The 12,049-nt window shown below is 38.6% G+C and overlaps 1 protein-coding gene across 1 annotated transcript in view; it reads left to right on the top strand.

Annotated features, from left to right (window-relative positions):
- The first annotated feature begins 901 nt into the window (after positions 1-901).
- Positions 902-12,049, top strand: part of COPB2 (COPI coat complex subunit beta 2) — a 33,723-nt gene continuing 22,575 nt past the window's right edge. The window contains exon 1 of the mRNA XM_059391029.1: positions 902-1,014. Coding sequence (XP_059247012.1) covers positions 1,012-1,014 — 3 coding nt within the window. The 5' untranslated portion in view covers positions 902-1,011. The remainder of the gene's footprint in view (positions 1,015-12,049) is intronic.

Here is a 12,049-nt window from a genome sequence, read left to right as displayed (position 1 = left end):
AGCCTTTCTGAAAATACAGAGGTCTTAAAAAGCCAAGGCTTCTCTCAGGCCAGAGGTACTCGTTCATATGTTGCAGTTTTTTCGATCCCTGTGGCTCAGCTCCTTATCGAAAAGGTACTCTGACGTAGTACAAAAAGCATGGGACTAAGAGGGGTAGGAATCCGGGATGAAACCCGGGCTCCAGCACTTACTGCCGGCCTCCGCCAAGGCACTTCCTGGAGCTACCTCAGATTCGATATGAGGATTTGAGAGGAAAGTACTCCTGGCACACAGCCGAAGATCGGTAAGTATTTGTTAAATAAATGAATAACACAGTGTATGCTCAATAAAGGGCGATCATGCATGTTGGAGTAGTCCCCATCTCCTCGGGCATCCTCCCAACCTCACGAATCTGAAGCTCCGCCCGAGTCCGGCTATTGCTTCCCAGCCTCACTCGGCGCTCGGCGGGGCTTGCAGAGAACTCGCTGGGTCTCGTACTCCAGCCTCGAGGCCTTACAGCCTTGCTTCACCTTCTCTCCCCCATCCCTCCCCTCAGAGTCCGAAGGACTCCAAGAGCCCTTCTCAAGGCACAGCTGCATCGAGGGGGAGCTCCCCCTGCCGTTAGCATCCAAAGGGACTAAGCATCTCGTTTTTCCAATTCATATATATATATATTTCTTTTTTCTTTTTCTTTTTTTCCCCCTGTTTTTGTTATCTAGTTCTCGTCTTCTTTCAGGAACCTCAGATGATTTCTCCCGACGGTCAAGACCACACCCCGCCCTCTCTAGCTGCTCCAAGTCCGCTCCGGACAACTAGAGGGCCGCGTTGCCTAGGAAACTGGCGAGGACGTTGGAAAACGTCAGCCCCCGCGGCGCGTTTGCGCAGGTGCTAAGAGCCTGGCCTCCACTATCGCGAGAATTGCCTCCCGGAAGTTCCACGTCAGTCAGTCGGCTGGTCAGCGGGTCGGTGAGTCTCTCAGGGACTGCGTCGCTTGTGGCAAGTGAGGGCTCACGGACTCGGACCAACAGAGCGATGGTAGGTCCAGACCCTGCAGGAAGGAGCGGGGCCTCTTGTCTGAGGCCAGTTCTTGGGCTTCTGGCCTGGGGGCTGCGGTAAGCAGCGGCCTGGGCTCTCGTTGCGGCCGCCGCCTCAGGCCTTGTGGGGTCCTGGTCTGGGTTGAGTTCTGTGAGGGAGGCGGCGGTGAGGCCCAGAAATCGGAGGTGGTGTGGAGAGGCAGTGCCGGGGCTTTGCCAAACCTACTCATTGGGCCCTTAAAACGGCGGTAGCTGGTCTTAAACATGCTATAGTATGCTATAGTAGTGGGTGCTAACCACAAACTACAGTCTTAAGCAAATAAGAACTCCTTCTGAAATTAGGTAAAGTGTATATGTCAAAAGAATTTAGAATGCTTTGGGATCCCACTTTAAGTTTCTAGGGGGCAAGGAAGGGTTAGGACGTTGCTTCTAAAACTGACGTGGTTTTCTGCATTTGCAAATACAGTGGCTGGTAAGAATGGCAGTCGTGACAGACAGCACTTTTATATTGTCCGTCTCACCCCCCAAAATACCCTAAAGTACTTTGGCTCAAGAGTGTTGTAATAAGAAGGAAAAACTACAATAGTGTAAGAATATCTTTTCTGAAAAAATATAAGAAAGTTAGTATTTTATTTTTAAACGTTTTCCTGCCCACTCTTCTTTTAACTAGGGCTTGGAGACGTTGGAGATTAGTCTAAATTCTGTATCTCGTAGTTTAAAACTTAAGTTTGTGTAAGGCTAATTGAAACAGAGTTGGAATTACAACAGAGACTGAATCCTTAGGGAAACTGGTGAGAGTTATGGCTCCTCCTAGAAAAATGGATTGAGAAGCACACAGTGTTGCAAAAACTTCAGTGGGTTCACTCGGACACCACGTTCCCCCCATTCTTACCTGAACTTCCGTGGGTCCCCAGGTTAAGAGCCCTTTAGCAAGATCTCAGGTCTCTTAATTATTCTGCCTCCTGTTAACCAGTGATCTGGTCTGGAGTGTGCTGTGCTTTCAGGAATAGACATTTTATAGTGAAATATCCTTCATTCTTTAATACATTTAAAATTTTTTGTATGAGATACAAAATGTGGATTTATTTATTCATTTGTTTTCCATAGAGCGTTTACTATGTGCCCATCCACTTTGCTAAACATTTGCCTCCTAATTCTTAGAGCAGCTGGGAGAATGAGTTATAAGTAATGTTTATGGAATGGTTATGATAGGCCAGGCACTATTCTAACTGCTTAACACTGAATTTAATTCTCATAACTCTCAGTTGTAGATAAAAGTATTAATCCTCTTTTACGTATGTCAGACCTCAGAGAAGTTAAGTGAACTTGTTCAGTATTGCATATTTGAAATGAGTGGTAGAACCGAAATTTGAATTCAGCATAGTTCTCTAGACCTCGATTATACCATCTGTCCTTAAACCCCCATATCCAAATATATAAGATGCTGTGGAGGTAAAGACCCCTGAAGAGCATCTACTCTATAAAGCAAAAAGAGACTTGTATATTTAGCTTCTTAAAGCTAAATTAGCTTCTTAAATTGGCTTCTTAAAATCCCTTAAGAAAGGATAGTTCTGGCAAGGGTAATCCAAAAGATTATATTGGTGGCAGTAATTTAAGCTGAGTCTTAAATGCATCCAGCTTTTGGAAAATGGAGGGAGACATTTAGAATTAAGGGTACAGTATAAATATCTTTGTATTTTGAGAATATCTAATAGAATGTCTTATTCAAAGTAGTCACTTAAATGTCGGGTGAAATTACAGCAAAAGATCTTGGCTCTGCTTTTTTAACTGGGATTTGTGAATTGGAGGGTATTTCGAGGTGCACTAGGGTTGCTTAGTCCCTCAGCCCACCTTTTCAGAGCATCACTTTTACTCAGTAATCATTAAACATCCGTATGGTAAAATATACACAATTTATAAGTGATGGATTTCCTCATTTGCTATAGGAAAGTATGAGATGCGCTGGCTTACATGAAAGCCCCCATTGTTCCTGGCACACAGAAGACACTTCATGTTTGTTCACTGTAAAGAGACCAGTAAAAGGAGTTGATATTTGTCATGCTAATAAATGAGGCAAAATTAAGAAAAGGATGAAGTAAAAGGTCCTGCTTCCCTGAATGACCAAGAACTGTGAGGATGGTGGTTTGAAAGTAGAATGTTTGAGACGAAGAGGAAGGCATGGCAGGGGAAACATTTTTTTGATGATTGTAGAGAAGAGCCAGAGAATTCCGATGTTTTCAAATAAATCTAGGGTAATAATAAGGATGGAAGTAGTAGATGAGTAAAAGCCTTGTGAGGTGTTTGCTTTGTCTCAGGAAATGATCTATGCTGAAATTATCTAGTGATCTTCATTTTGTGTTGAAAAGTAACCCTAAATTTCTATTCCACTCATGACCATCGTGGAAGATCACAAAAAGATTCAGTGGTAACTTGCCAAGTAAACTTTTAGGTGTGTTTAAAACCTTTTGAAGGGGAAACATATTTTAAATCAGTCTTCCCTCATCTGTGTCCAAGAGAAAATTAAGATTACTGAACTTGGCGTCATTGTTTATAATGAATTAACTTTTCTCTTAGAATGGTATCCTTGGGAGAATTGAGAAAATACTTATTCACATCATTTTCTTGTCTGTTTAGTTGAATCCAGATTGGAAAAAAAGCGGTTTTAAACTAGTAGCATTTTCTGACTGGAAAGTATTTTAATTTTTGTTTAAAATGGTTCTAATTAAGTTAGAATTAGGTTCTTTTATTCGATTACTAAGTAACTCACTAGTTAGGTTCCCATTTAAATTACATTAGGTTCCTATGACTAAAATCCATTAAAATGCTATAAACATTCCTCTTTGTCTCCAAAGGCCCTCATGGACATGGGTATAACCTGTATTGATCACACATCACATTCATCTACCATTTATTAATATTATTGCCAAAATACTTTTCTCCAAAGAAATCAATTTTTTTTATTGAGGTATAACTGACATAATGTTATAGTAACTTCATGTGTACAACATAATGATTTACTCTTTGTATATATTGTGAAATGATCACAAGAGTAAGTCTAGTTAATATCTATCACCATATGTGGTTACAGTAATTTTTTTCTTGTGATAACTTTTAAGATCTACTCTTAGCAACTTTCAAGTATGCAACACAGTATTTCTTTTTTAAATTTCTTTTCAGCTTAACGGTATTCATTGTTTTTGCACCATACCCAGTGCTCCATGCAATACGTGCCTTCCTTAATACCCACCACCTGGTTCCCCCAACCTCCCACCCCCCGCCCCTTCAAAACCCTCAGATTGTTTTTCAGAGTCCATAGTCTCTCATGGTTCACCTCCCCTTCCAATTTCCCTCAACTCCCTTCTCCTCTCCATCTCCCCTTGTCCTCCATGCTATTTGTTATGCTCCACAAATAAGTGAAACCATATGATAATTGACTCTCTCTGCTTGACTTATTTCACTCAGGATAATCTCTTCCAGTCCTGTCCATGTTGCTACAAAAGTTGGGTATTCATCTTTTCTGATGAAGGCATAATACTCCATAGTGTATATGGACAACATCTTCCTTCTCCATTCGTCCGTTCAAGGGCATCTTGGTTCTTTCCAGAGTTTGGCGACCATGGCCATTGCTGCTATAAACATTGGGGTGCAGATGGCCCTTCTTTTCACGACATCTGTATCTTTGGGGTAAATACCCAGGAGTGCAATTGCAGGATCATAGGGAAGCTCTATTTTTAATTTCTTGAGGAATTTCCACACTGTTTTCCAAAGTGGCTGCACCAACTTGCATTCCCACCACCAGTGTAAGAGGGTTCCCCTTTCTCTACATCCTCTCCAACACTTGTTGTTTCCTGTCTTGCTAATTTTGGCCATTTTAACTGGTGTAAGGTGGTATCTCAATGTGGTTTTAATTTGAATCTCCCTGATGGCTAGTGAGGATGAACATTTTTTCATGTGTCTGATAGCCATTTGTATGTCTTCATGGGAGAAGTGTCCGTTCATATCTTCTTCCCCTTTTTTAATATGATTGTCTATTTTATGTGTGTTGAGTTTGAGAAGTTCTTTATAGATCCTGGATATCAACCTTTTGTCTGTACTGTCATTTGTGAATATCTTCTCCCATTCCGTGGGTTGCCTCTTTGTCTTGTTGACTGTTTCCTTTGCTGCGCAGAAACTTTTGATCTTGATGAAGTCCCAAAAGTTCATTTTCGCTTTTGTTTCCTTTGCCTTTGGAGACATATCTTGAAAGAAGTTGCTGTGGCTGATACCGAAGAGGTTACTGCCTATGTTCTTCTCTAGGATTCCGATGGATTCCTGTCTCACGTTGAGGTCTTTTATCCATTTCGAGTTTATCTTTGTCTATGATGTAAGAGAATGGTCGAATTTCATTCTTCTACATATAGCTGTCCAGTTTTCCCAGCACTGTTTATTGAAGAGACTGTCTTTTCTCCACTGTATATTTTTTCCTGTTTTGTCGAAGATTATTTGACCATAGAGTTGAGGGTCCATATCTGGGCTCTCTACTCTGTTCCACTGGTCTAGGTGTCTGTTTTTATGCCAGTACCATGCTGTCTTGGTGATCACAGCTTTGTAGTAAAGCTTGAAATTAGGTAACATGATGCCCCCAGTTTTATTTTTATTTTTCAACATTTCCTTAGCGATTTGGGGTCTCTTCTGATTCCATACAAATTTTAGGATTATTTGCTCCAGCTCTTTGAAGAATACCGGTGGAATTTTGATCGGAATGGCATTAAAAGTATAGATTGCTCTAGGCACTATAGACATTTTAACAATGTTTGTTCTTTCGATCTAAGAGCATGGAATGGTCTTCCATCTTTTTATGTCTTCTTCAGTTTCTTTCATGAGTGTTCTGTAGTTCCTCGAGTACAATTCCTTTACCTTTTTGGTTAGGTTCATTCCCAGGAATCTTATGGTTCTTGGTGCTATAGTAAATGGAATCGATTCTCTAATTTCCCATTCTGTACTTTCATTGTTAGTGTATAAGAAAGCCACTGATTTTTGTACATTGACTTTGTATCCTGCCACGTTGCTGAATTGCTGTATGAGTTCTAGTAGTTTGGGGGTGGAGTCTTTTGGGTTTTCCATATAAAGAATCATGTCATCTGCAAAGAGAGTTTGACTTCTTCATTGCCAATTTGGATACCTTTTATTTCTCTTTGTTGTCTGATTGCTGTTGCTAGGACTTCTAATACTATGTTAAACAAGAGTAGTGAGAGTGGGCATCCTTGTCGTGTTCCTGATCTCAACGGGAAGGCTGCAAACTTTTTCCCATTGAGGATGATATTTGCTGTGGGTCTTTCATAGATAGATTTGATGTTCAGGAATGTTCCTTCTATCCCTATACTTTGAAGCGTTTTAATCAGGAACAGCTGCTGGATTTTGTCAAATGCTTTTTCTTTTTCTTTCTTTTTTTTTTTTTTTTTAATGATTTTATTTATTTGACCTAGAGAGATCATAAGCAGGCAGAGAGGCAGACAGAGAGAGACTGGGAGGGGGAAGCAGGCTCTCTACTGAGCAGAGAGCCCGATGTGGGACTTGATCCCAGGACCCCGAGATCATGACCTGAGCCAAAGCCAGAGGCTTAACCCACTGAGCCACCCAGGCGTCACCCAAATGCTTTTTCTGCATCAATTGAGAGGACCATGTGGTTCTTCTCTCTTCTCTTATTAATTTGTTCTATCACATTGATTGATTTGCAAATGTTGAACCATCCTTGTAGCCCAGGGATATTCGAATCCCACCTGGTCATGGTGGATAATCTTTTTAATGTGCTATTGGATCCCGTTGCTAGGATTTTGTTGAGAATCTTAGCATCCATATTCATCAGTGATATTGGTCTGGAATTCTCCTTTTTGGTAAGATCTTTGCCTGGTTTGAAGATCAGGATAATGCTGGCTTCATAAAAAGAGTCTGGAAGTTTTTCTTCTGCTTCAATTTTTTTTGAAACAGCTTCAGGAGAACAGGTGTTATTTCTTCTTTGAAAGTTTGGTAGAATTCCCCAGGGAATCCATTAGGTCCTGGGCTCTTGTTTTTTGGGAGGTTTTTGATCACTGCTTCAATCTCGTTACTAGATAACGGTCTATTCAGGTTGTCAGTTTCTTCCTGGTTCAATTTTGGGAGTATAGTTTTCCAGAAATGCATCCATTTCATCTAGGTTGCTTAGCTTAATGGCATATAACTGTTGATAATAACTTCTGATGATTGTTTATACTTCCTTGGTGTTAGTTGTGATCTCTCCCTTTTCTTTCATGATTTTATTAATTTGGGCTTTCTCTATTTTCTTTTGGGTTAGTGTGGCCAATGGTTTATCGATCTCATTGATTCTTTCAAAAAACCAGCTTCTAGTTTCATTGATACATTCTACTGTATCTCTGGTTTCTACCTCATTGATCTCTGCTCTAATCTTGATTATTTCCCTTCTTATGTGTGGAGTTGGTTTGATTTGTTGTTGATTCTCCAGTTCTTTAAGATATAGAGACAGCTGGTGTATTCTGGATTTTTCAATTTTTTTGAGGGAGGCTTGGATGGCTATGTATTTCCCCCTTAGGACCGCCTTTGCTGTATCCCATAGGTTTTGGACCAAAGTGTCTTCATTCTCATTGGTTTCCATGAATTGTTTAAGTTCTTCTTTGATCTCCTGGTTGATTCAAGCATTCTTAAGTAAGGTGGTCTTTAGCTTCCAGGTGTTTGAGTTCCTTCCGAACTTTTCCTTGTGATTGAGCTCCAGTTTCAAAGCATTGTGCAACACAGTATTTTTAACTATACCTTATATTCCCATGACTTAATTATTTTATTACTGGAAGTTTGTACTCTTTTACCCTCTTCATCCATTTTGCCTACACCCACCTCCTGCTTCTGGCAACCACCAGTCTGTTCTGTGCATATATGAGCTTGAGCTATTTTATTTTTTTGTTTTAAGATAATACATATAAGTGAGATCATACAGTATTTGTCTTTTTTCAACTTACTTTACTTAGTATAATACCCTCAGGGTCCATCCATGTTGTCACAAATAGCAAGGTTTCATTCTTTTTTATGTCTGAATAATATTCGTGTGTGTGAATCTTTATTTTTGTGATCTTCCACAATGATCATGAATGGACTAGAAATGTAAGGTTACTTTTCAACACAAAGTGAAGATCACTAGATAATTTCAGTGTAGATCATTTCCTGAGACAAAGCAAACACCTCACAAGGCTTTTATTCAACTACTTCCAATGTGTATATAATAATACATATGCAAAAAATAAGTATTATTACACACACATATAAATATAATAATACATATATGCAGTGAAATATTATGTATGATATGTATATATTGCATACATTTTCTTTATCCATTCATCTATAGTGGACACTTAGGTTGTTTTCATGTCTTGGCTATTGTAACTAATGCAGCAGTGAACATGGGGGTGCATGTGTCTGGTTTTTTTGTTTGTTTGTTTGTTTGTTTTTACTTGACAGATAGGTCACAAGTAGGTAGAGAGGCAGGCAGAGAGAGAAGGAAGCAGGCTCCTTGCTGAGCAGAGAGCCTGATTTGGGGCTCAATCCCAGGACCTTGAGGTCATGACCTGAGCCAAAGGCAGAGGTTTAACCCTCTGAGCCACCCAGGCGCCCCGGTGCACATGTCTTTTCAACTTGATGCTTTGATTTTTCTTCAGGTAAATACCCAGAAGTGGAATTGCTAGGTCCTATAGCCAGTTCTCTATTTTTAATTTTGAGGGGACCCTCCACACTGTTTTCTGCAGTGACTGCACCAATTTACATTCCAAACAATAGTGCATAAGGGTTTCCTTTTCTCCATATCCACACTGATATTTGTTATTTCTTATCTTTTTGATAATAGCCGTTTTAACAGGTGTAAGGTGATATCTTATTGTGGTTTTGATTTGTGATGTTTAGTGACATTGAACATTTTTTGTGTACCTGTTGCTCATCTGTAATCTTTCTTTGGAAAAATGTCTCTTCAGGACCTCTTCATATTTTTTACTTGGTTAATTATTTTGCTATTAGGTTGATGGGTTCTTTGTATATTTTGAATATTAATTACTTATCCAGGTGTATGTTTTCCAGTTATTTTCTCCCATTCACTATGTTGCCTTTGCATTTTATTAATAAGTTTGCTCTGCAGAAACTTTTTACTTGATGTAGACCCACTTGGTGATTTTTGCTTTTATTGCCTTTGCTTTGGTGTCAGATCCAAAAAGATCATCACCAATGTCAAGGAGCTTACTGCCTGTTTTCCTCTAGGAGTTTTATGGTTTCAGGTTTTACATTTAAGTCTTTAATCCATTTTGAATTCATTTTTGGTATAAGATAATGGTCCAATTTCATTCTCTCTCTTCTCTCTCTCTTTTTTTTTTTTTTAAGAGAGCACAGAGAGGGTCAGAGGGAGAGAGAGAATCTTAAGCAGGCTTCACACCCAGTGTAGAGACTGACAGGGAGGGAGCTTAATCTCACAACCCTGAGATGATGACCTGAACTGATATCAAGAGTCAAGACACTTAACCAACTGAGCCACCCAGGCACTCCTCTGTTTCATTCATTTGCATATTGTTGTCAGGTTTGCCCAACACCATTTATTGAAGAGACCATCCTTTGCCCATTGTATATTCTGGGCTCCTTTTTTGTGGGGTAATTGACCATATATGCATGGGTTTATTTCTGGACTCTCTATTCTGTTCCATTGATCGTTGTGTTTTTATGCCAATGCTATACTGTTTTGATTGATATATAGTTTTAGGATTACTAAGACTTCATGAATAACACTTGTTCAGAATATTTTCTGATAGGACACTAATGACATGGGCACAACCTTGTGATTTAGTAGATATTTTACATTTAATTACTAGATTCTCTGTAAACCAGGCATTCTCCAAGTGTTATCTGTAGTCTCCTAGGAGTCCCCCATAGTCTTCTAGGAGGTTCCCTATGTTGATAATTTGCACTATTGCTGTAAAACAAATGGAAGATAAAACTGAACTGCTGGTATAATGTCATCAAATTGAACTAACAGTACATTCCTTATTACCACACAATTTTTTTAAATCCAGTTTCACTTAAGAATGTCATTGACGAAGCAGGAAAAAACGCTAGTTTTATTACATCTCGATACTTGAGCCTACATCTTTTAAATATTCTTTGTAATGACATGAGAAGTATGCACAAGATACTTCTGTTGCATACTGTTAAGTTACAAGCTTGCTTGAAGCAGTGACTGACATACTATGTTTGTTCAGACTTGATTATTTGGCAGACATTTTCTAAAAACTGAAAGACATTTGCTGGTCCTTGACATTATTTGTTCCCAGTGATAAAATTGGTGCTTTGAAGTGAAAATTAGAATTTTAGAAAAATTCTATCATTAAACTGTTTAGATTTCTAATACTTGAAGATTTATCCATTGTGGTAGATGGTGATATTAATGAATGTGACTTTTTGTTATTATATAATGAAATGTGTCAAAATTTGGAAGATTTGCATAATTCATTGATTCAGAATTTTCCAAATAACCAATGCATGATGTTACAAAAGATGCATGTGTTAGAGATCCATTCAAAATACATAATAGGCCAAGAGATTTCATGTAACAAACTATAAAAAGTTCATAAAAGGTTCATTTATGTGCTTTCAGATTTCATGTTGCAACTAACCTTTAAGGAACTACCACTTTTCAAGTTTTGAAAAGTGAAGAATATTCTATTCACAACTATTTAAAAAAAGTTAATTAGAGTGCCTGGATGGCTCAGTCGGTTAAGCATCTGCCTTCAGCTTAGGTCATGATACCAGAAGCCTGGGATCAAAGCCCCTAATCTGCTCCCTGCTCAGCAGATGAGTCCTGGGATCAAAGCCCCTAATCTGCTCCCTTCTCAGCTCCCTGCCTACTTCTCCCTCTGCCCCTCCACGCTCATTCATTCTCTCTCTTTTAATAAATAAATAAATAAATAAATAAAATCTTTATAAAAATGTTTAAAAGTTATTAAAATATTTATCTTCGGTCACCTGGATGACTCAGTCAGTTAAGCTTCTGCTTTCAGCTCAGATCATGATCCCAGGGTTCTGGGATGAGTCCCTCATCAGGCTCCTTGCTCACTGGAGAGCCTGCTTCTCCTTCTGCCTGCTGCTCCCACTCTTTGTGCATTTTCTCTCTCTCTCACAAATAAATTTTTAAAAATCTTTAAAAAAAAAAAAAAGTTCTCTTTCTCCAACTACGTGTCTTTCGAGGCCAAGTTTTTTTTTTCATATATGTCAGCCAAAACAGCATATCATATTGAAGCATAATATATTGAAGGCCAAAGCAGATATGAGAAACCAGCTGTCTCCTATTAAGACAGAATGTTAAAGAGTTTTGCAAGAATGTGAAAAATAAAATTGCCGTTCTTCTCACTAAATTTCTTTTGAAAATATAGTTATTTTCATTAAAATATGTTAAGTCAACATGTAATGAGTTTATTTTTATTTGAAAATGAATTAATAGGAGCACCTGGGTGGCTCAGTGTGTTGAAGCCTCTGCCTTCAGCTCAGGTCATCATCCCAGGGTCCTGGAATCGAACTCCACATCAGGTTCTCTGCTCAGCAGAGAGCCTGCCTCTCCCTCTCTCTCTGCCTTCCTCTTTGCCTACCATTTATTTAAATAGTTTAAATAAATAATTTAAATAATGAAATAATTTAAATAATGAAATAATTAAACAATAAATTAAATAATAGTAAATAAATAAATAAAATCTTTTTAAAAAGAAAATTAATACATAAATATTTTTAACTTGTTTTGGTTTTAATGTTTCAATATGGTAAATATCAATAGATACAACCTATGTAAGCAAAAGCTTTTTAGGAAATTTTTTGGAGTGGAAAGGGGTCCTGAGCCCAAAAAGTTTGACAACCACTACTATAAATTAAAAAAATTTAAATACTCGTATGTTAGTATGAGTGAAGAGGTGGGTGCTGTAGACTTGAAACTGAATCTACAGTTCAGCAAAGTAAAAACTGAATTTTTTTGAAGGCCTGTTAATGCA

The sequence above is a fragment of the Mustela nigripes genome, chromosome 2 (assembly GCF_022355385.1).
Source record: "Mustela nigripes isolate SB6536 chromosome 2, MUSNIG.SB6536, whole genome shotgun sequence".
Lineage (NCBI taxonomy): Eukaryota > Metazoa > Chordata > Mammalia > Carnivora > Mustelidae > Mustela > Mustela nigripes.
This window is presented reverse-complemented; position numbering and strand designations above follow the sequence as displayed.